Source organism: Crinia signifera, chromosome 7 (assembly GCF_055691185.1).
Source record: "Crinia signifera chromosome 7, ASM5569118v1, whole genome shotgun sequence".
Lineage (NCBI taxonomy): Eukaryota > Metazoa > Chordata > Amphibia > Anura > Myobatrachidae > Crinia > Crinia signifera.
This window is the reverse complement of record NC_139223.1, coordinates 182,745,805-182,771,833: the sequence shown is the minus strand read 5'-3', so window position 1 is coordinate 182,771,833 and position 26,029 is coordinate 182,745,805. Positions and strand designations below refer to the sequence as shown.

The 26,029-nt window shown below is 42.3% G+C and overlaps 1 protein-coding gene across 1 annotated transcript in view; it reads right to left on the bottom strand.

Moving 5' to 3' along the window:
* Window positions 1-26,029, bottom strand: part of LOC146021315 (transient receptor potential cation channel subfamily M member 8-like) — a gene marked incomplete at its 5' end in the record, with an annotated part of 560,542 nt that overhangs the window by 147,295 nt on the left and 387,218 nt on the right. The window contains one exon of the mRNA XM_083155109.1: window positions 12,517-12,528. Coding sequence (XP_083011235.1) covers window positions 12,517-12,528 — 12 coding nt within the window. The remainder of the gene's footprint in view (window positions 1-12,516; window positions 12,529-26,029) is intronic.

The following is a 26,029-nucleotide window of genomic DNA, read 5'->3' as shown; positions in this document are numbered from 1 at the left end:
TTCTATTAATTTCTATATGCTTAAAATTATAATTTGAAATAAAATGTATGTTAATAATGGGATTGCCCGGCACATGTGTTAGTAATTATTCATTACATAGGGTATATAAACCCACAATGGCCACACCACTCCATCACGTTGAAAAAGCTGACAGAGTTCAGTGAAACGCGTTGGTGGCACAGTGAGCAGACCCAAGAGTTGAGGCATACTGACACAAATGACTGTTCCCTCTACAAGGCTATAAGAAACACACAAGTTTGGACATTTGGTGAGACTTTTAAAGCTGTTTTTTCTAACAACCCAGCCAAATTTAGACGACTAAACTTAGACCAGGAACCTCCCCTTGGCCTCACACCAAACTGCTCTAACAGAAATAATTTTTTTATTGTTTCAAATTGTATCTGTATTTTTAATAAATTTGTTACATTATTGCAGGCAATCCCGTTCCATTATTTAAAGTGTTTAAATAATTAAAATGAAAAAGCGCTGATTCTTGTATAATTCATTTTATATTCTGTGTTCTCAGTGGAGAACACTGGCCCCGACAGATCACACAGCTGGCACATCACTGTGTGCTGAGTGATCTTGCTGAGTGTTCTGAGCGATCTAGTGCTCCTAGAACCCGTAACTTTAGGTGTAAATGTAAGGGGCTGTCTATTTGTCAGCTGAGGAGTCTGGTTCATCTCTACTCCATAGCACCTCGAAGGCTAACCTTGACACTCCAGCTGTTGTTGAACTACACACCCCAGCATGCTCTGCATCATATTTAGAATGGCCAAATAGCAAAACTGAAGCAGAGCATGCTGGAATGTGTAGTTCAACAACATCTGGAGTGTCAAGGTTAGCCATCAAGGCCCTAGCATGTCCTTTATTGATCTCTGGAACAAAATGAGAGACATCACCAGATTCTAATCCAAAACTTTGGTGGCTTAAAGTAATTCTAGCCAGTCCATTACCAGCCCTCCTGTTGTCCAATTGTTTTACAGACATCCGTCTACACATATGGAGTTATCTAAAACAGTTACTCAGGTAATATACATTTGATCGGGCTGCCATAACTAAAATCAGACTCACAGGTTATTATTCAGGATACCATTACAGTTTACTCAGCACTGTAACCTCTAGCAATGCTGCACCTCCCTCCTAAGAATTGCATAGAGTTTTGCTGATCCTTCATTCCATGTTTCCCTGTACCACGACAACTACCTTGTAGCCTTCAGATGAATATGTCATACTTACTTTCAGATGGCCGACATCTCCAGCAGGAAAGTGGCTATTGCATCATTTGATGCAAATAAAGCTTTTGATGCGGTAGAGTGGCTTTATTTAAGAAAAGTGCTTGGAGCATTTGGGGTGGGTCCTAGGTTTATTAAGTGGGTCTTCTTGTTGTATCAATCCCCAAGTGCGAGACTATCTATTAATGGATATGTGTCTGACCCTCTTCAAGTGTGCCCCCTCTCACCCCTTTTGTTTGCGGTTGCCATTGAACCGATCGCATGCAAGTTGAGAGCTTTATTATGGGATGAGGAAATGGAGGAAATGGGGGGGGCAGAACCGTAGTATTGTTTCTCTATACGCAGACAACCTACTGGTTGGAAAGGCTGATTATGATAATCAGCTATCCATGGTGGTTGAAAGTATTCAGGAATTTGGGCAATATTCCAGTCTAACAATAAATTGTAACAAATCACACCTCCTTATAACCAATGTAGATGGGGGTAGTGTAATAGACAATAGCACAATTATGCCCAGGGTTGATCAATTTAAGTATCTGGCCAATATAATCTCTGGGCAATCCAGAGACTTCATTAAAGAGAATGTTGACCCTACAATAGATTAAATTAAAATTAGAAGCAAATCCTGGCAGAGGCTCCCACTAACGGTTATAGGACGAGTGAATTTGGTAAAAATGGCGATTTTGCCAAAGCTCTTATATGTATTCATGCAATCAACCATCCTTATAAAGGAGGAGGTTTTTTGGAAGATAAATTATGTAATTTCATCTTTTGTATGGAGAAATAAAAGCCCTAGAATTAAAATGTCAGACATTAACTAGAGAGCAAAATAGAGGGGAGTGGCTATACCCAACTTCAAACTATATTACTATGCTGACCAAATGGCCCATTTAGTGGTTTGGATGAATGAAGACGTGCATTTAGATGAACTTGTCAAATTGATTGATAGAGCAGTCCCTGGCCACTCTCCATGACAGGCAATTCTGAAGCAGAAGGGACGTCAAAAATATCCCCCCATTATTAAACAAGACAGAAATATATAAAAATGGGTGAGCAGGAACATGGAATATGAGGGACTTGATCCCGATACATATCTATTCTCCTTGGCAATATTAAATAAATTGAATGTACAACAGGGTGGAAAGATATGGGGACAACATGGAATCACATATATGTCAATAACGAGTTAAATTAGTTTTCCCAACTGCAAGTGGAATTTGCTCTTCCTAAAACAACAACAAAATAAAATTTTTTATAGGTATTTGCAAATTAGGAGTGCACTATCTCAGCAAAATAGGGCTAAGCCTATCAATATTATAGAGTCCCGCAGAAGAATGAGGACAAAGAGGTGTATCTTGTTAGACAGAAGGAGGCTAAGAAGGTAATCAGATGTGCAAAAGCACAGGCTGAAGAGAAAATAACCCAGTCAGTGGGTAAAGGGGGGAAAACTTTTTTTAGGTATATAAGTGAAAGGAGAAAAACAAAAAGTGGAATAATTAGACTGAAGACAGAGAGTGGAAGTTTTCTTGAGGGGGACAATGTAATAGCAGATAATATTAATAATTATTTCTGCTCAGTATTCACTGCTGAAAGAGAGGGGAAGGGGCCACAGTTAAGTTGCAAGTATAGTCAGAAAACTGAGGGAGAGACAAGTACATTTACAGAGGAGAAAGTCCTCACAGAACTCTCAAAACTGAAAGTGGATAAATCAATGGGGCCAGATGGGATACATCCAAGGATACTAAAATAGCTTAAAGGGGAGCTGGTAAAACCAATAACAGAATTATTCAACCAGTCACTAGCTACTGGAGTAATCCCAGAGGACTGGAAAACAGCGAATGTAGTCCCACTGCACAAAAGTGGAAGCAAGGAAGAGGTAAGCAACTATCGACCAGTGAGCCTTACATCAGTAGTAGGGAAATTGATGGAAACACTCTTAAAACAAAGAGTTGTAGAATATCTCAAAACCAGCAATTTACAGGATCCAAAACAGCATGGGTTTACTGGGGGAAGATCATGTCAAACAAATCTTATTGACTTTTTTGACTGGGTGACTAAAGTAATAGATCAAGGTGGGGCTGTAGATGTAGCTTATCTAGACTTTAGTAAAGCTTTTGACACTGTCCCACATCGCATACTGTTAAATAAACTTGAAAGCTTGGGATTGGATTCTAAGATAGTTGAATGGATAAGAGCATGGTTGCAGGACAGAAAACAGAGAGTTGTAGTAAACGGAGTACAGTCAAAGGAGGGAAAGGTTACAAGTGGAGTACCCCAGGGATCTGTACTTGGACCGGTGCTTTTTAATATCTTTATTGGTTATATTGCAAATGGAATTGAGGGTAAAATGTGCCTTTTTGCAGATGACACAAAGGTATGCAACAGGGTAGACACACCAGGAGGGGTAAAACAAATGATTGAGGATCTAGGCAGATTAGAGACATGGTCAAGAGAATGGCAACTACAGTTTAATGCCAAAAAATGCAAAATCATGCACTTGGGTCTCAGAAATCCAAAGACTCAATATAGTATAAATGGCACTATAATGGAAACTACTGAGGAAGAGAGGGATCTAGGTGTCACTATTTCAGGGGACTTAAAAGCAGGTAGGCAATGTAACAAAGCAATGAAGAAGGCAAGTCAGATGCTTGGTTGCATAGGGAGAGGTATCAGCAGTAGAAAGAAAGAAGTAATAATGCCACTGTATAGGTCATTGGTACGACCTCACCTAGAGTATTGTGTTCAGTTCTGGAGGCCATATCTCCAGAAGGATATAAATACATTAGAGACTGTACAAAGAAGAGCAACTAAAATGGTGTATGGCCTACATCACAAAACGTACCAGGAAAGACTAAAAGATCTTAATATGTATACTTTAGAGCAGAGAAGGGAAAGAGGGGACATGATAGAAACTTTCAAATATATCAAGGGCTTTAACAAGGTACAGGTGGGAGACATTCTTCACAGGAAGAGGAGCAACAGAACACGAGGACATGCACTGAAACTAGAGGGAGGAAGATTCAGGGGAAATGCGAGGAAGAATTTTTTCACAGAAAGAGTAGTAGATAAGTGGAATAGCCTCCCAACAGAGGTGGTTGACGCAAATACAGTAGTACAATTTAAACATGCTTGGGATAAGCATATTGATATCCTTACAAAAAAATAAGGATCAAATATGGTTTGAGGTAACATGTTTTAAAAAAGGGGCAGACTAGATGGGCCAAGTGGTTCTGCCGTCAAATTCTATGTTTCTATGTTTAAGAATTTTATTTGCAGCCTGAGTGGTGATAAACGGGTATCCAAATGTTATAAATATTTGTTAAAAAACATGCAACAAGATGATCTGGGGGGCCTAGTTTCTAAGTGGACCACCAATGTCCCGGAAGTAAATCTGGATAACTGGAGGTTGGCTCTGTGGGCGCCAGGTTTGGCCACTAGCTCAATTAGAATCCAACAGATACAATTAAATATTCTATACAGAACCTATTTAACACCTGAAAGGTTGAGAACATTTTCTCAAAATAACTGTAACAGATGCCCAAAATGCAGGGAATCGGGGTGCGATTTCTGGCATCTCCATGGCAGTGCAGAAACGTACATGTGTATTGGAAAGGAATAGAAAAAATAATGAGGAACCTGGGGATTCCAAGCCAAGGTCTGCAACCATTAGAATATATCCTTGGAGTATGGCCCAGTAATACTATGCCCTTAGTGTTTAGACAACTGGCGACTAACCTTTGTGCTATAGCTAAAATGGTTATTGTCTGTTCATGGATGGCACAAAGCGGGCTGAGAATTCATGAATGGATTAATTTAGTAAATTGCACTATGGAGCATGAAAAGTATATGTTTTGTCAAGAAAGTCAATCGATACATTTTATTGTATATGGGGGAAGTGGCATTATTCAAAATATTATAATCCCATTAAGCACTGTAACTTATTTAAGTGTGCACAGATATGGTAATTAGATATGATAGTTAAATAAAGTTTATATAGTAGAACACTGGTCCTTTCACATGTTTATTAGTAATATCACTGTCACTAATAGTAACACAGTCAAATGAGGAAAATAATTTTGTTGCTTTGTGAAATATGATATAGATAATTAGTCAAGTGTGAGAAAAGCAGTGTTGTCGACGTTCATGAGATACAGGTGCACTTATGTTTATAGAGATTTGAGACCCACGGTCCTCTCATATTCCATTTTTTTTAATAAGTAAACTTAAATTAAGGTTAGTCCTTATGTAAATACAGTAGTTTAGTAAAAAATAGCACAAATAAAGGATAGGAGGTCCGAATGATGTTGTATTTTAACTGAAAAAGATAATAAAGAGAATATTTAAAAAAAATAAAATCAGAATCACAGGTTATTATTCATGATGCCATTACAGTTTACTCAGCACTGTAACCTCTGGCAATGTTGCACTTCCCTCCTAAGAATTGCATACAGAGTTTTGCTGATCCTTCATTCCATGTTTCCCTGTACCACGACAACTACCTTGTTGCCTTCTGATGAGTATGTCATACCTTTGGAAATATATTGCCTCAATGAGAACAATCATTTATATAACACGAGGGACTATTTCCCCAAGTGGCACACTTCGTCAACCTAGTGGAATAACCTGTTTGGATTATTCCATATAACTTCCTATTATTGTAGAAAGTACAATCCTGTTATGTCCGCTGCATACAGTAGTATGGGCAATACAGCTCAGATGTGAATACAGGCCGGATTAAGGGTGGGGGGCTCTGGGGGTCAGTATCCCTAGGCCCCCCTCCCTGAAAGGGTCCTCCGCCACCTACAACAGATAAGATCTATTTTAGCAATCCGATCTGTGACATTTCATTATCTAATGGCAACCGTCACAGCCGCCGACCCTGCAGAGCTGTGCTAGGCTGTGGTGGCTATCTCCTTAAACAGCAGACCAGCTGTGGGCAGCATATAGGCAGTGGTTGGTGGCAGTATATGGGCATCGGGAGGGCAGACAAGGGAGTAGAATACACCTCCCTCTCTCTCCCCTGCTAGCAGCTGTGGGCGGGTCCCGTCTCCTTCACTGGTAGTGGCTGGTGCGCAGGCTGCAGGGAAGGAGACTGGACCTGTCTGCAGCTGCTAGCAGGGGAGAGAGAGAGCAGGAGGTGTATTGTACTCCCTTGACTGCCCTCCCCAGTGCCCGCCTGCCATCCACACCACCGCTGGTCTGCTGCCTGCTATCTGCCACCTATCCACAGGTCTGAAAGGTTTTGGCCTGTATTTTTTTATGTTTTAAGGATTGAGAGTTACAGGGGGACAAGGAATGACAGGGATGTAGAGGTGCAGCAGTGACAGGGAGATGGAGAGGTGCAGTGCTGACGAAGAGTTACAGTGTTGACTTGGGGACGGACGGGTGCAGGGGTGATGAAGTGCTGTGTTGATGTGGGGATGATGAGGACAAAGAGGTGCATGGTGACAGGGAGATGGAGAGGTGTAGTGGTGATGGACAGGTGCAGTGTTGATGTGGGGACAGAGAGGTGAAAGAGGGGCGGGGGGGGGGAGGAAGAGATGTGCTGGGGAATCGGGGTGTTAGAAACACTTTCCTTCCTATGAAGTGTCTCTCCAGGTTTTCTCTGCACCTAGGAGGGTGAATCCATATACACATTCTGTTTATAATCCGGTGTCTGGTCAGTGCGCCAGCGTTGCATACTGTAGTGCTCACTACCATACTGTAGTGCTCTCTCCTGACTCTGCTATGGCCTTCTCTACCCATGACATTCAGCTCTATCCTACACCATTACTGCAGGTTGCAGCCATGCTACATACAAACCAAAGTTGCCTCCATTCTGTGGTATGGGTGTGGCCATCTTATATTCAGTAACATGATCACTTCCAGCCAATCACAGACTTCCTGTTACTGACATAATAAACTACTAGCCAATCGCCATACAGCTCTCTCTATATCTATAATGGGCTGAGCCTTGGGAAATCGCCAGTACAATGATGATTCCAGAGTAAGCTGCATGTCTCTACAGCTCCAGTGAGATCCTGCTGTCTCTGTGTGCATTCACGGAGAGGAGCCTCCAGGGACACTGGAGGTAGCCAGACTATGCAACAGGATGTTGCATAGTCTGGCTACCTCCAGTGTCCCTGGAGGCTCCTCTCCGTTCCAGCTGAGTTCTGCATTTGCTTCCAAGTCGTCTGTCCATTGCTTCACCATTGATCGTCAACCATCGATTGTCTGCATTGACTGTCATCATTGTTAAACCACCAGCAATAGTTATCATCTGTCAACATCGATTGTTACCATCGACTGTCTTCATTGAAAGTCTTTATCTATTGTCATCACTTAATTGCTCTAACTATTGATTGCAAACATCGGTCCATACCATTTACCACTAGCTTCACAGACTTTGCTTCGTTAGGATTGCACCCTAACATCTATTTAATCACTAGCATCAATTTAATCAATACCTACTATTGTTTATCTCAACTGATTTTAAAGTTATTGCTGTCCATCTATATTTTTATCTTCTCAAGTACCATCTCCTCCCACCATCGGTATCCAGCATCGGTACCCATCATCACCAGGTGTATCCTTCTCTGTTCCTGTGGTATTGGTACTCCAATCCCCGTATAAAGCACAGCTTCTACCTGCCGGTATCTTCCACAATACTTACCACTTCTTTCTCCATCGATGTCATCATCTGACATCAGTGATGACATAACATCTTCAGCTCCTGTTGATTCCTACTCATACTAGTTCCATTACAGCCATAGACCTCTACTCGGGCAAACCCGAGGCCAAAGTCTTTTACAATTATTATCGTTTTATATTTGCAAGTCTCAAGATTATCCCACAGTAATTACCACTGTTTAAATTATTGTTCAATAAATACAAACTTAATTGTATTCCTGTTTCCTCCATCTTTGGTCACGCCTTCGGGCCCTGCATTAACACCTGCATTCACACCTGATTGTATCCACACATGTGGACTCAGCTCAACTAATACCTCAGGTTTTTTGACAAAAAAAAGCGTTGTACCACCCACTGGAGAAACCTTGTAATCACTTACACAAATATTTATGTAAGTGATTACAAGGTTTCGCCAGTGGGTGGTAAAACATTTTTTTTGTCAATATGTTTTGAGGCTTTTTTGGTGAAGGTCTTTTATTTGTATCATCCTGGGCAGAAATCACTTTTAAGTTTGGCACTGTGGGTATCAGTAATTTTTTTCTTTGTAATACCTCAGGTGTGACAAAGGCGAGGTGCAAGAATGACAGGGGGAAGGAGAGGTTCAGGGATGACAGGGGGAAGGAGAAGTGCAGGATGGAGGTGATGTGGGGATGGAGAGGTGCAGGGGGGACAAAGAGGTGCAGTGTTGACAAGGGGATGGAGAGGTGCAAGGAAGACTGAGAGGTTCAGGGGTGACAAGGAAAAAGAGGTGTAGTGGTGACAGGGGCAAGGAGAGGTGCAGTGTTGATGTGGGGACTGAGGGGTGCAGGAGTGATGGGGGAAGTAGAGGTGCAGGGGTGATGTGGGGATGGAGAGGTGCAGGGGTGATGTGGGGATGGAGAGGTGCAGGGGTGATGGGGAGACAGAGAGATGGAGCGGTGATGGGGATAGAGAAGTGCAGGAAAGGATTTCTAAATTTGTGCCTTTCACCACTGTGTGTATGTGTGCATATATATATATATATATATATATATATATATATATATATATATATACAGTTGTGCTCATAAGTTGACATACCCTTGCAGAATTTGTGATTTTATGGCCATTTGCCAGAGAATATGAATGATAACTCACAAACCTTTCTTTCACTCATGGTTAGTGGTTGGGTGATGACAACAGAAAATACCCAAATGACCCTGATCAAATGTTGTTTATGGCAATGGAGAGCAATAGTTTGTAGTACATTGTGTATTTGAACCGAGTTATATAGGCTTAGAGAGTTATATTAGACTTGCAATAGTTAATACCAGCTTAATGGCGTTGCTCAGATTCTGATTCACTTTATTGTCATTGCCCCACAACAGGGCAACAAAATTAAGTTGTAACATCTGTCCATATTCAAGTATACAACAACAAACAACTTAATTACTATACATAAAAACTGCTACAATAATCACTTAACAGAATTTAATGCTACAGCCGCTGAAGAAAAAAAAAAAACTATTCCTCAGTCTGCTAGTTCTGGTTTTAAAACATCTAAAACGCTTGCCAGATGGCAAAAGTGTAAATAAACCCTGTGCTGGATGAGTCAAATCCCTTACAATATTAACATACAGCGTTTCCGCTGGATAGCTTCCATTGATGGAAGTGTGGTCCCTACAATCAACTCGGCCGTTTAACTACTCTCTGCAGCATCTTGCGCTCCTGTATTGTACAATTCCCATACCAAATTGTAACACAATTGGTCAGAATACTCTCTATCACAGAGAGATAGAAATTCATCAATATACTTACTGACAAATTATGTATTTTTAGCACCCTTAGAGAAAAAAGGTATTGATGGGCCTTCTTCACTAAACTCTTGGTGTTAACTGGCCAAGAAAGGTCCTCCGAAATGTAGGTACCTAAAAATTTTAAACTCGGGACCCTTTCTACCTCCATCCCATTTATCTGGATAGGAACAACCTGTTTGCCTCTCTCTTCTTTCTAAAATGAACAATGATCTCCTTTGTTTTACTAATATTAAGTAATAGATTGTTATCACCACACCAGGCAGCAAGATATTGTGGGTGAAATGTAATAGGGTGAGAGATTCAGAAAGTGAGAGATTTGGTAAGAAATCTCCAGTTTTTTTAAAGCACCAATCATTTACACTACAAAATCAAATCTCAAGAAATATGATAGGAAGAACGGTAACCCCTCCTATCCTACATATGTATGAGCTTAATACCGGATATCACCACATCCTGTGAAGCGCAGACAAACAAATTATTGGTACAATAGTTGCTAAATATTTCTTTATTGTCTCCATTATCATTGTTCTTTTATAAATTTTTCTTTATCTGTGGAAGAGAGACTTTCTGGTGGCGCATCTCCGCCCTGCAATGCTTTAGTATCAGGTTGGACCAAACACCACTTACAGAAGTGTCCTCTTTTCATTTGCTGTTTTTCTATCAGTGCATCAATCTCTTCTCTCACCCTCTGTCCGCTCCTATTTGTGAAGACATTGGGCAGCAGAAAGAATTGAATCTATCTCACTGTACTTTCGCTTTCCCAACCCCTAACGATACCTGATATGCCATTACTACTATCTGTACTACCAACGGGTATGTCTGTGATTAATTGTTTTTACCTAGCTTAACAAAAAAAAATTCTGATATATAAGATGTGCTAGCAGTATATACCTCTCACAGAATCTGGACATGTCATCAGCCCGGGCCTATTAAGGACCCTAATCAATCATATACTAACATTGTATGATTATTTAATAACACCACTACCTGCCACTGTGTCGACAATACTATATGCTAAAATTGCCATTGTGTCGACAGAAATATATAGTAAATTTGAGTGGCCTTTTCGTTTGTTTTTTTGTTTCACTATTATTTATTTAACTCTTCATGGTAAATTGTGCAACACATGAAATTATAGAGTTATTAGTATTTTAAAATAATTGGAAATAAAAGTTAAGTTTTATCTTACTCATTCAACATTATCCTTACTCTTTCAAAAGTGTGCCTCCAAAAAGGAATTCTTCTTGTGAACGGTGGCCCACTACCTATGGACCACTGTTTCTCTTTGTTTAAGTATATCAGTACTTAATTCCTGGGGGCACCTCCAACACTAAATTTGTTGTATGTATACAAACATATTATCTGTTTAGTTGGTTCTATAATTCACACGTAACTAGTTTATGTCCTGTGCAGGATACTATTCCTATTTGCTACCATCTTGCTTACCATTGTACCAAATACATTAACATAGACAAAAACAATGACATACGCATACACATACACAAGTTCACAGCTCCTGCACCCCTGACCTGTCCCGAGGGGCCTCTCCTACTTGACCACGATATCTATCCCCACCCATCCTGTTTTCCGACCCAAACCCCAGCTTGATTCAGGTTTGGCCCCCTCTTTACCAAGTTGACCTATTGGGTTCTCCTTCTGTTTTTCCTACACTTATTTCCGTACACCCCTCTGTGCTTTTGCGTACCATATACTATAGGGACTCTGCTTGTTTTTACAACCATAGAGAAACCACAGGAGAGGAAGTGCTCATAACTCTTTTTTTTATATTAATTTATCCCTTCCAGTGCGCCGTTTCCTACGGTGTTAGTGTTTACTTGCCAAAGCTCGTTTGCACTCCATTTTATCTTGTATCTATCATCTCTTAATACTTTAGTGAAATAAGATCCCCTATATCTAGGGAAATAATATGAGGAAATAATATTTGAGGTCTCCTCTTACACCTACATATTCTACCTTCTCCCATCATGTGCACTGTGCATGCCAGAAAAAATTATATTGTAAATTATATTGTAGAATAGGGCTAAATTACCCCGTGTGTTTCTTTATGAGTCCCACCTCCTACATACTGTTTTGACTATGCATTCAAAACTACTAATAACGTGCTTAACTATTCAGTCTCTCACTATTAAGAACTCTATGATTGACTGACCTATTCCAATAACCCCATATACCATGGTACTTAATGATTGCCCCCCGGGAGGCAAATACAAATTTCACGTGTTCACTGGTCTGATTGACCAGATTAACCCATTCTCCATGAAGCGGACCCAGGGGGGACATCCACGACAGGCTATTATTACCTTTGCTAGTGCCACTAGGTTCTTTGCCAGTTGCTTCAGCTCCGGGTTCATTCCCCCATCTGCCCAAATCCCCAGAACTAGATTTAGTTTATTTAAAGCTACTCATGGGACGCCTATTTGGGCTAGGGTTTTAATAATTTCATCCCAAAACCTACTCACCACACGACAACTCCACAGCAAGTGGTCAAATGAGGCCGCCCCCTCTCCGCACTTTGGACAACTATCGGACACTGCCCCAGCATATTTTTTCATTTTAACCGGCGTTATGTGAGTCCTATGTAGGATATTAAATTGGACCTGTTGCGTCCGCATTAGGTTGGTCACCTGCCGGGGGCCTGCCAGAGCCACCCTCCACCTATTTTCATCCCTCTGGGGGATGTCCTTGGACCATTTTGCCCGTAGAGCCCCAAGTTCTTCAGATTGAATAAATGAGTGTAGGTAGTGGTACATTTTGGACAGACGCTTGCCCTTTGCTAATTGTTTAGATAATATTTTACAAGGAGCCTCCTCCACCACCCACGATGCAACCTTCCCCGATTGGGTCATGGCACTTCTTGTTTGGAGGTATTTAAAGAAAGATTCCTTCGGTATACCAAACTCCGCTTGTAGCTGGGAGAATGATTTCAGCACCCCGTCTTGACACCATTGGCCTATTGAACTCATTCCGTAGGATTTCCATACTATCCCGCCTTGTTGTTCTTTGAGGTCCCTCATTCCAGGCAGGGAGAGAATAGGAGTGTCTGGATCCAGACCAGCAGCTTTTGTTAGTTTACAAGACCATCTCCATACTTGAATGGCCTGACTAACTATAGGGGGTAAATCCCTCCGAAGCCCCCCCACAAAGAGTCTCTGGAGAGGGTTATAGTCTGGGTCCACACACTCCACAAGGCCTCTACCTCTCCTGACCTAACCCAGGCGCATATTTGTACCATCTGTGCAGCCATATAATATGTTTTAAAATCTGGAAGGGCCAATCCTCCTCTTTCTCTATCCCGACACAAAATGTCCATTTTAACTCTGGGCAACTTGTCCTTCCATATGAATGTGGATACAATGCTCTTTATCTTCCTGAAGTACTCGTCCTTAATGAAAACTGGGGAGTGTTGCACTATATACAAAAACTTGGGCAGAATTGCCATCGGCCTATTTGTGATAACTGAAGTCTGGACCAGCTTCGGCATTTGGACTTTAGTTCTTTGATAAACGGGATTAGATTCTCAGAGATGAAATCTACTGAGTTCCTAGTGAACCAGATGCCCAGATAACTGAATTTATCCACCCTATTGAGTTGTACCTCAATCTCTTGGCCAAACCCCCCTTCTTTTCCTATCTATATATAATTGGATTTATCCCAGTTCATTGTAAGGCCGGAGTATCCCCCAAACTTCTGTATAAGCTTCAATACCCCAGGTATTGACCATTAAGTCATCCGCATAAAGAGATACTAGGTTTCTACTGGGACCCCTTCCCCTATTCTCTCCCCACAGGGCTGTTCTCAACACACACGCCAGGGGCTCCACCACCACTGCGAACAGCAGAGGGGATAGAGGACATCCCTGGCACGTCCCTCTGGAGAGAGAGAAAGAGGGGGATGTAAACCCATTGATAGTCACTCTAGCCCTAGGGTTTTGGTAAAGCACTGAAACCCGTTTGATAAACCTCTCCACGAACCCAAAGGCCTGGAGTACCCTCCATAGGAACGGCCATTCGACCGAGTTGAATGCCTTGCTCGTGTCGAATGACGCGAGCACTGCATCCAACCGCCTCAGTTCCACCCTCTGGAGATAGGTGAACGCCCTATGAAGATTGATCATAGTAGACTTCCCTACCATAAAGCCCATTTGGTCGGGATGGACCACTTGATCTATTACTCTCTGGGGTCTAGTTGCTAGTATTTTAGCATATATCTTAGCATCCAACATTATTAATGATATAGGCCTATAGGAGTCGACACAGGTCGGATCTTTTCCACTCTTGGGGATCATAATTATTGCAGCCTCTGTCATTGACTGAGGTATACACTCCTCTGACTCCATGTCCTGAAAAACCCTCAACAGCTGCGGGCCCAGTTTATTGATATATTTCTGGTATACCTCCCCAGGGATACCATCGAGGCCAGGGGCTTTACCCCCTGGGAAGGAGTTAATAGCAGCTATTACTTCCTCCATTGTCAGGGGAGCCTCCAGAATGTCCTTTGAGGAGGGTAAGAGTTTTGGGAGTTCCATCCCTGCCAGATATTCACCAATTACTTCATTACTACATAATAGTTTGGATTTATATTCCTCTTCGAAGTATGCAGAGAAAAGCTCTGTTATCTCGGGGGTTTTAGTCACCTCTACACCTGATTCTAACTTGATTATAGGTATAATGTTAGACGGACTCTCCTCTTTCATTATATGTGCCAGAAATTTCCCGGTTCGATCAGAATTTGCATACCATCTATGGGTCCCTGAGGCCAACCTCTGACACGTAACCTCATGAAGGTGCTCCACCCACTCTTTTTGGGCAGCCTGCCATATAGACCTGGCTAGATCTATCTTGTTAGCAAGAAAATTATTTTCACAATCAATCATCTTGGCTTCCAGTTCACTCGCCCTCTTTTGATTTGAGAGCTTCAAACAGGCTATCCTTTTAATAAACCCCCCTCTCAGATAGGCCTTGAAGGTATCCCACTCAACAATGTTTGGGGAGGACCCTTCATTCTCCTCAAAGAACTCATCTATCCTTCCCCCCATCTCCTCCGGCTCCCCCATTTGAGTTAGCCAAAATGCCTGCATTTTCCAATATCTGAACCCTGTCTGGGTCTCTAGATCTATCTCCAAGGTGACCGGGGAGTGGTCAGACATCCCTCGAGCCCTATATTGCACATTCCTAACTTTAATAAGGGCCTTCTCGGAAACAAGAATCAGATCTATCCTTGAAAACACTTTGTGGGAGGAAGAATAGCAGGAAAACTGCTGGAGATCTGAATTTCTCAATCGCCAGGGATCTTTCCACCCTATCTCTTCTATAAAATCCGAGAACTTATTTCCTTCACTAAGAATTTCTTTCTCAGACCTCATCCATCTATCAAGGCGTGGCTGCAGCACCCTATTAAAGTCGCCCATGCAGATTATCATATTATCCGGGTATGACGCTGCAAATTCCACCGCCATTCTCACCACATCATATAAGAACGGGGGTGGAACATACACTGTAAGTAGACAGAATCATACGTGATCAATAGCACACTCCACGAATATATACCTTCCCCCAGTATCGATCTTCACTGCCCCCACTTCAAAGACCACAGATTTCTTGACCAGCATTGCTACCCCACTGGAGGAGGTAGAAAAGGGAGCATGAAAACTGTGACCAATCCACGGCCGTTTTAAGGCACCAAGAAGTTCACTAGACAAATGGGTCTCTTGCAAACATATGATGTCAGAGTCCATGCTCTTGCATTGTTTCAGGACCAGGGCTCTTTTCACCCTACAGTTTAAGCCTCTGACATTCCAGGTTACGAACTTAACCATTTAAACTGTACATCAATGAAAAAATGAAGTTTTTACCTCTATCCCACACTCTTTGGGATAAGTACAATAGGCGAATCATTCTTAACAGATACTCAAGGCCCCTCAGGTATCTACTGAGGAGAGCTCTTAACTTATTTTTGCTGTGAACATGCATACACAAATACATAACATATAAACACATATACAAACACCCCCCTCCCTGTATAACCAAATCCCATGGCATACCTATATCCCTTCCCCCCTTCCACATATAACCCTGCCCTTTACACTATCACTACCAGTAATTTCTTCTGGAGCAATTGACTAATGGCCACCAAAGAGGCCTACCCCCACTCTCCCCCATGCACCCGCCCTGCCTAGCACGAGTTCTATAGAAAGGAAGAACGGAAAGACTTCCGCTCACTTCCCCCTGCTAGTTTACATCACACTAAGTTGCACAACAGCCCAACAAGTTCAATATATTTGTGCCACCTAAGGCACTCGACCCTTATCATCACATTATAGATTTTGGCATAGAGATAAACAGACATGAAAACTGCACACAGATACAGAAACCGATGCCCAGACGATTGGGCCTCTTAGCTTGCAGCAACCTGTGTCCTTCCAGGATATGTGGCATCAAGCCACCTTGGGAGTGAAGAAAAACTTCGTAGTCCCATCTGCCACAATTCTCAATTTTGACGGATAGAGCATAGAATATCTTAATTCCAACTCCCTGAGGCTTACTTTAACTTCCCTAAATTTTGCCCGATCCTTCTGGACCTCTAAGGGAAAGTCCGGGAAAGCAGAGATCCTCCTTCCATTAAAAGGCAAAGTCCTCCTTGTCCCTGGCCAGTCTTAACACACTGTCCCGATCCTTAAAGTTTAAAAATTTGGCTATCAATGTACGGGATGAACCACCCGGGGGGGGGGGGGGGGGGGAGCACAACCAGGAATTCGATGGGCTCTCTCAATTGCAAACTGTGCTGTAAAGGCTTTGTTGCCAAACATCTATGTTAACCAGTCCTCCAGGAATTTCTCGGGGGTATTGCCCTCTATCTACAGCTACCCACGAGTTTTCTGCCATAATAGGTTTTTTTTTTTACAGGTTTGAATTAATTTTTATTTTACAGTTTAAAATCAACACACTGCTTGATACACAGTATGATGGAGAATTTGCATACAGTATCAAGCTACTGCACTTATACATAAAGCAGTTTGTTGTACAGTGACAATACAATACATTAAGAATATACGACACACAATACACATCAACAATACAATACAATACAATTATTACAATTGGACATATCTACTCTATGGACAACGAGGGATCATCAGGAAACCTTCTCCCAAGCACATCCTAACTATACAACCTTTCTATATTGTCTACATATGATTTATTATGCTGCTTAACCTTTAATGCTGTTCTTTTCTAAGCTCTTGTTCACAACCAACCTAAGGGTAGCAGAATGGCCTATACTTATACTGTATCTCAACATTTCTGCTCTGTTGCATAGAGGCCTTTCCATTTGTTCTATATGTCACAGCAAGGAGTTGTATGACCCATTATTAATTTACACTTTATTGAGTATTTACTAACATTGTGCCTATTTATTTAGTGTTTATTTGTCGTAATCCGACCATTAATAAAATGTAACCCTATACCAGTATACTTCCACTCTCATTTATGTATCAACATTATTTGTGATGTGTTATTACACTCTTTTTTAAAATATGTTATATTATTATAAATGTACTAAGTTAATGAGCGCTTGTTACCATATAACCAGTCTCATACCATCTGTGCCAAGTCTTTGTGTGCATATTAATATTATTTCTACTTAAATAAAAAATAAATACATTTCTCCTGTGAAACCGTGAAGTTGACCAGATTAATCCAAGCTGTAAACTCTGTGCCGTCTTTTGACATCCATGTTTTTATTTATTCTCCCTCTATGGGTGTTGTGGACACCCACGGAGAGAGAAAGTTTCGGGATTTTGGCGGTCGGAATTCCAGCATCGGGATTTTGAATGCTGGGATTCCGACCGCCGGGAAATTGACTGCATCCCAAGCATTTTAGCCAGAGCACACATGTTGACGATATAAGCTTTATCAAATTTGTTTAATTCGCCATCTGCGCATATACCCAATATACAACTTTTAGGGCCTAACGAAGCACTAGGTATCCCTGTTTTAATCAGTGTCTGAGTCACCCTATTCTAGAATGTCACAAGAACTGAGCATTCCCATAATAGATGCCACAGTGTTCCTATCCCACTCCGACACTTAGGACAAAGCAGTGAAGGATTGCCCCCCATTTTTGCCAGCCTTGGTGTGGTGAGATAGCACCTATGAAGAATAAACAGTTGAACCTGTTGTATTAATATTGAGTTGGTTGGTATTGGAACCGAGGCCAAAGCCAGATTCCATTCTATTTCTGACAAGGGTCGTATGTCGACTGACCAGTTTGTCCTAAGTTCCTGTAGCCTCTCCTCATGCATTACTTCCAACAGTTGGTTATAGAATCTTGAAACACCTTTCTTTCTACCCCCTTCCTTTAGAGCTCTTTCAACCGGAGAAATTGAACATTTTGGTATTTCATTTTTAAATTGGGCCTCTAAGGCGCTTCTTAATTGTAAGAATCTAAAGAAATAAGACCGTGGGAGTGTAAATTCTTCTACCAACTGCATAAAGGATTTCAATCCATCTATGTCATATAACTGACTCATGGTACTTATCCCATACATATCCCAGATCCCATCTGGTTGTAGCGTCTTAAGTTCTTTAAAGCGTTTATAGTCAGATATTGGGTGGTCTATTTCTATGTCAGTAAATTTGATTATTTTACCAACCTCACGCCAAACTTTTACCGCCTGTATTACCAATGGTACATCAATTCTAGCAATTGCTCCTTTTAACAGGTGCTGTAGTGGATTGTTATTTATATTTCCCTGTCCTACTAAAATCCTAACCAAATTACTCCCTGTGTCCTCTGCCACCCAGTCACGTGTATATGTATTAATTGACCTGCCAAGTAATAAAATCTAAAGTTGGGGAGGGCTAATCCACTCTGCCCCGTCTTTCTCGTTAGGGTGTTCAGCTGAATTTTTACCCTTTTATTATTACAAAAAAATATTAAATAAGACTGTTGATCTTATTAAAAATAGCTAATGGCAGATACACTGGTGGTTGTTATAAAACGTATATAAAAATTTTGGTAAGACAATCATTTTTATTAAGTTAACTCGGCCTGTCATTGAGAGCGGTAATTTACTCCAGGTCTTGAATTTAATAGTGACATAATCTAGCAATGGTTGCACATTTAACTGAATGAATTCAAAGGGATCACTAGATATCCAAATCCCAAGGTATTTAAATGTCCATTTAATCAATAATGTTTTACGAGCCATATTTATGGGGTTTTTTTTTACTGCAAGAATGCTAGACTTGTGCACATTTATTTCAAAGCCGAAGTAACCACCATGGATGTTAATCAAATGCAAAACCTTGGGAGCTTCTCTAGCATAACCTTGCAAAAAAATCAATAAATCGTCCGCATATAAGGCAACTTTATCTATATCCTGCCCTATTCCGAAACCCACTATATCAGAATGTGCCCTTATGGCACAAGCCAAGGGCTCTATTGCCAGCTAGAATAAACTAGGTGACAGCGGGCATCCCTGCCTTGTCCCTCTAAAGAGGGACAAGGCAGAAGACGTCCACCCATTCTCCGATACTCTGGCCATGGCCGGCGACAGGGGGGGGTCAAGGGGGACAAGTGTGATGGGCCCCAGTGATCTGAAGGGCCCCATCTGTGTGTGGCTGAGTCTGACTGACTCACTGTGTGCCACTGCTGTCTACTGTGTGTGCACCCTGCCGTTCGGCTTTTCAGAGCCATCTACTCTGTGTGCACAGGGCCTGGGGCCGCAGGGGCACAGCCGTACCTGCCGCTGTGGCCTCAGTCTCTGGCTTCTGTACTTTTACTGCACATTCGCATGTCATCTACAAATGACCAGCCCTACCTGCTCGTAGTGCTCAGCGATCTCTTGTGAAAGTGACAGACCAACAGCAGCCGGGAGCCAACAGGAAGCAGGCGCCAGGTCAGCAGGACTAAAGGTGCCCATACACGTTACAATTATTGTTACAATATTGTATACAATATCACATCTCATCGCATCTCGGTTTTGCGATGAGATGAGATCTAGTACAAAAAGTATGTGCAGCACTTGTACTAGATCTCATCTCATCGCAAAACCGAGATGCGATGAGATGCGATATTGTATACAATATTGTATACAATAATTGTAACGTGTATGGGCACCTTTAGAACGAGAGAAGTCTGCACCTGAAAGCAGGCTCTGGAGCAGCAAAAGATTAAATGAGGCTCATGTAGAAGAGCGTTGTGTGGATTTGGGATTAGGTGGGGGGCCCCAGAAATATTATTGTACAGGGCCCCAAGATTTCTGTTGCCGGCCATGACTCTGGCTGTTGGGCTAGAATAGAGCAGCTGTGTCCATTTCACAAATCTACGCCCAAAACCAAATGCCCTCATAACCTCCCACAAGTATGGCCATTCTACCGCATCAAATGCCTTGATGGCATCTAATGACATTATGGCTGTGCCATCCAAGCTGTTTTGTGATAATTGCAGGTGTCTAAACACCTTTCTTATGTTGATAGAGGTTGATTTACCCGGCATAAAGCCGATTTGAGCTGGATGAATAATCCTATCTATATATTTGTTTAGCCTTAACGTCAGTATCTTTGCCAGTATTTTAGCTTCTGAGGGCAACAATGACATTGGCCTATATGCTTCCAATTCTGCCTGATCGTTGCCATGTTTTGGTAATAGAATAATCGGTACTTGTGTACTAGCACGGCGCCCATTGCATCGCAGACCATATAGCATGCGATGCGCCGCGATATCGGCCGATATTGTACAATGGCATACAATTTTAAAATTGTATGCCATTGTATATGGCATACAATGCCATACAATGCGATGAGATGCGATTATAAATTGTATAAGCACCCTAATGGGTGCTTACAATGCTTAAATGCACCCCCACGCCACCCCCCATGTATAAACGTGAACCCAAAGTGTGGCGAGCGCAGCGGTACGCGTCCTACGACCTTTTCATACCCCCACTATCCACGTCAGCGTGGAGTTGAGAATAGAAAGTGTGGCGAGCGCAGCGAGCCACTGAGCCCGAAGCGTGGCGAGCGCTTCACAGGTATCCGCAACCCCTCGCGGGCTTCACAGGTATCCGCTGCGCTCACCTCGCTGCGCTCGCCACACTTTCTATTCTCAACTCCACACCGATGGGGATAGCGGGGTATGAAAAGGTCATAGGACGCGTACCGCCGCCCCTCGTGGGCTCGCTGCGCTCGCCACGCTTCAGGTTCACGTTTATAATTGGGGGGTGGCGTGGGGGTGCATTTAAGCATTGTAAGCACCCATTAGGGTGCTTATACAATTTAATATCGAATATGAGTTAAAATCGCATCGCATGCCATCGGGTGTATGGCATGCGATGTGATGCGATTAAAAAATCGTGCGACTAATTATCGGGGTGCCATGCTAGTACACAAGTACCGAATAATCTTTACCTCCATCATTGATTGAGGACAAACACCTGTCTTAAAGCATGCTGTAAAGAGCTCCAGCAACAAAGAACTCAGCCTATTTTTTGTATACATCCATAGGAATGCCATCTAGTCCCGGCGCCTTTCCCCCTGGTAACTCTTTAATAGCATCAACTATTTCCTCCATTACTATGGGGGCTTCCATATTCTGACTATCTACCTCCGCCAATGATGGCAGACCAATTTTTGTAACAAATTCCTGAATTTGAATCTGGGGATCTGGACTCATATAATTTACTGAAGTAACCCTCAAATGCCATTCCTATAGCCACTGTTTTATATTGTATTTAAGGGTTTGTCTGCATTGGCCAGATAGGCTAGGTAACTACCTGACCTATCTGAGTTGGCATACAGTTTCTGTGAGTTGTACTTCATATTTTTAATGTTTACTGTACTTATGTAGTCCAGCCATAACTCTCTGGCTATATCCCAAGCTCTTTTTGACTCTGTGGTACATCTGTCAAATATTTGGCCTCATTTTCATTACATACTTTTTCCAGCTCAGATATTTTTTGCCGACCTGCTCTTCTGACTGCCCCTATTTTTTTTTTTTGAGTGTACCTCTTAATCTCTTAATTATGCTTTAAACGCATCCCAAATTATAATCTCCAATGCAGAACCTCTGTTAATGGACCAGAATTCGCCCCAATGATCTATAATCCCATTTGTAACTTCTGGGTTATTCAGCCATGAGGCATCCCATTTCCAAAACTGACAACCTTTATCGATAGTTTTCATTAGTTCTACGACCAATGGAGAATGATCTGAGATACCTCTGGTCCTATAGCCCACTTCAGATATATGGGGTAATAAAGCCCTGGAGGTCAATACCAGATCAATTCTGGAAAAAGCTGCGTTTGATGCGGAAAAACCGGAAAATTGCGTTACATTTGGGTTTTTATCCCTCCACGGATCAACCCATCCCATATCCCCCGCAAAATTACAAAAGCTCCTAGAACTGCTGTCACTGCGGATACCTGCTGAGGTTTTATTCCTCCGGTCTAACTTGGGATCAAGAACATTATTAAAGTCACCTAGGCATACCAGTGGAATATCTGGTGACAGAGCTGCAAAATCAGCCGCCTTCACCAAGACGTCAAAAGAAAAAGGTGGAGGAATATAAACAGTAAGTAATAATATATGGCAAGTATTAATAACACAGTCTAAAAAGATGTATCTACCTCCCGGATCAATCTTAACTCTATTACAGACAAACACTACTGTTTTTTTAATGAGTATAGAGATACCCCGTGCTGAGGATGTAAAAGGAGCATGATAAAGATGCCAGTAGTTTACCCCTATTAACCCCTTACCGCCGCAGCCTGTTTTTGCCTTCCTGACAGAGCCCTTTTTTGTATCACTTTATGTGGGGATAACTTTTTATTGCTTTTACTTATCCCAGTGATTTTGAGATTGTTTTCTCGTGACACATTGTACTTTAAGTTAGTGGTAAATTTTGGTCGATACAGTCTGTTTTTTTTGTGAAAAATACCAAAATGTCGTAAAAAAATTGAAAATTTTGCAATTTTCAAAATGTTAAATTTTCTGCTTGGGAGACAAATAATCATACCACTCAAAATAGTTAATAACTAACAAAGACCATATGTCTACTTTATGTTGCCATCATTATTTAAACCTCCTTTTAATTTTTTTGGACACTAGGAGGCTTAAAATATGAATAGCAAATTCTCAAATTTTCAAGAAAATTTCAAACACTGATTTTTTTAGGGACCAGTTCAGTTCTGATGTGACTTTGAGGGACTTGTATGTGAGACACCCCCATAAATGATACCATTTCAAAAACTGCACCCCTCACAGTATTCAAAACAGCATTTTGGAAGTTTGTTAACCCTTTAGGTGTTTCACAGGAATTAAAACAAAGTGTAGGTGAAATTTCAAAATTTCATTTTTTTTGCAGATTTTCAATTTTAATACATTTTTCTAATGAACACAGTAGATTTTACTAGAGAAATGTGACTAAAAATTGATTCCCCCAATTCTTTTGTTTTCATAAATATCCTATATGTGGCCCTAGTGTGCACGTTGACCAAACCACAGGCTTCATAATAGAAGGAGCACCTACTTGATTTTGGAGCCTCCTTTTTATGAGATTATATTTTAGGCACCATGTAGGTTTCTAGGCACCATAAGATGCTAAAAGTTAGGAACCTCCCCCACAAAAGACCCCATTTTGCAAACTACACCCCTCAGGGAAATCTAGGGGTATAGTGTACATTTCAAACCCCCAGGGGTTTCACCAATTTTGGTACAACTGGGCTGTGAAAATGAAAAATTACATTTTTTTACACAAAAATGCAGTTCTGGCTCAAAATTTTTCATTTTCACAAGGAATGAAGGAGACAAAGCACCCCAAAATCTGTGCCGCAATTTCTCCCGAGTACGACAATGCCTCATATGTGACCAAAAAATACCATTTGGGTGCATGGCATGACTCAGAAGGGAAGGAGTGATATTTGGATTTTGCAGCACAGATTCTGGTGGAATGAATGGTGGGTGCTATGTCGCATTAGCAAGACCCCCGAAGCACCAATACAGTGGAACCCCCCCACAAGTGACCCCATTTTGCAAACTACACCCCTCAGGGAATTCATCTAGGGGTATAGTGTACATTTCAAACCCCCAGGGGTTTCACCAATTTTGGTACAACTGGGCTGTGAAAATGAAAAATTACATTTTTTACACAAAAATGCAGTTCTGGCTCAAAATTTTTCATTTTCACAAGGAATGAAGGAGACAAAGCACCCCAAAATCTGTGCCGCAATTTCTCCCAAGTACGGCAATGCCTCATATGTGACCAAAAAATACCATTTGGGTGCATGGCAGGACTCCGAAGGGAAGGAGTGATATTTGGATTTTGCAGCACAGATTCTGGTGGAATGAATGGTGGGTGCTATGTCGCATTAGCAAGACCCCCGAAGCACCAATACAGTGGAACCCCCCCACAAGTGACCCCATTTTGCAAACTACACCCCTCAGGGAATTCATCTAGGGGTATAGTGTACATTTCAAACCCCCAGGGGTTTCACCAATTTTGGTACAACTGGGCTGTGAAAATGAAAAATTATTTTTTTTTTACACAAAAATGCAGTTCTGGCTCAAAATTTTTCATTTTCACAAGGAATGAAGGAGACAAAGCACCCCAAAATCTGTGCCGCAATTTCTCCCAAGTACGGCAATGCCTCATATGTGACCAAAAAATACCATTTGGGTGCATGGCAGGACTCAGAAGGGAAGGAGTGATATTTGGATTTTGCAGCACAGATTCTGGTGGAATGAATGGTGGGTGCTATGTCGCATTAGCAAGACCCCCGAAGCACCAATACAGTGGAACCCCCCCACAAGTGACCCCATTTTGCAAACTACACCCCTCAGGGAATTCATCTAGGGGTATAGTGTACATTTCAAACCCCCAGGGGTTTCACCAATTTTGGTACAACTGGGCTGTGAAAATGAAAAATTACATTTCTCTACCGTCCAATGGGATACTGGGCTTCACTACTATGGGGATTGAGACCTCCGCAGGAGAGACAGGCACATAAAAGAACTTTCAGTGTGGGTGCACTGGCTCCTCCCCTCAATCTCCCTCCACTAGTCAGTTTTGAAAAATGTGCCTCAGGAGAGGCAGTGCTTCTGGATGCTCCAGAGTTTTTCTACATTTATTTTCAAAGTTTGTTATTTTGGGGCGTTGTGGTGACCACACAGCTGTCCTGCTTCGTGGGTGTCAGGGGAAGGGTCAGTCCCCGACCTCTTCAGGTGCAGAGCTGACCCTGCTACAGGACAATTCGGTCCTGCGTGGGACTTGTCACGGCACAGCATTGCGCTGTGGCGAGCAAGTCCCCTAGCCGCCGCACACCCCTGACAGGTCTGAAGACTTCAGTGGTGAGTACAGGCTGGGGGTCCCACAAGGGGTCCCCGCAGCCATTTCTGGTGCGGCAAGACGACGGCTAGTAATGGCGGCTCTCCAGCAGGGACCGCGTGAACACCGCGTCTGGTAACTGGCATAGGGGTACTGCCGCTGGACCACCAGGGACACCCCTCAGGTTATAATGTATTATATATATTTTACAACTTTATTAATGTCAGTATAAATATATAGAAGCGCCAGCTCCGTGTACAGGGGGCGGGGCTTCACTCAGAGCGGGACCAAGCTCTGCTGGGCGCGCGCTGTCACTTCCTGCTTCTTCAACACGCTGCCAGACTCCATTACAGAGGGCTCCTCACTGGCGTGGTGGATCCGGGTACTTGCAGCACGGCAGAGACAGCAGGTTTTTCATAGCGATTTAGCGCTGCTGCGCTATCTGGCTTATTCAGACACTGTGTTGTTCATATCACTGTGTTAGCGTTACCAGCTCACCCAGATCTGTGAGTTCAGGTTAAGGGTGTACTTGGCTCCCCAATTGCTCTGTTTTTTCCCCACTGATTAGTTACAGAACACAGCATAAAACAAGCACATAGTCTGTTTTTCATATCCAGCGGTGCGGTGTGTGCACGTGTGTGACTGCGTGGGGGTTGTGTTGTACTGCAGACATTGTAGTACTGTCTCATCATGGTGAAAAAGTTCACTTGCATGGTGTGTAGCACCAAGTTTGTGCCCAAGTCACAGTCCCAGGTTACTTGTGAGGCTTGTATGTCACCTCAGCCCAGCAGTGCTGACACCCAGATCAGTGGGGTGCCCCCACAGCTTGTGGGGCCGTCGCAGGCAGACGAGCAGGAGCCTGCTTGGGCCTCCAACATAAAGACCTTGTTGGATTCTGTGGCTTCACAGCTTTCCACTAACACTCAGCAAACGCAGAGGGTTCAGAGGGAATTGTCCATGTTAGCTGCCAGGGTGGATATTCTTCATACCCTTAATGTACCTCCTCCT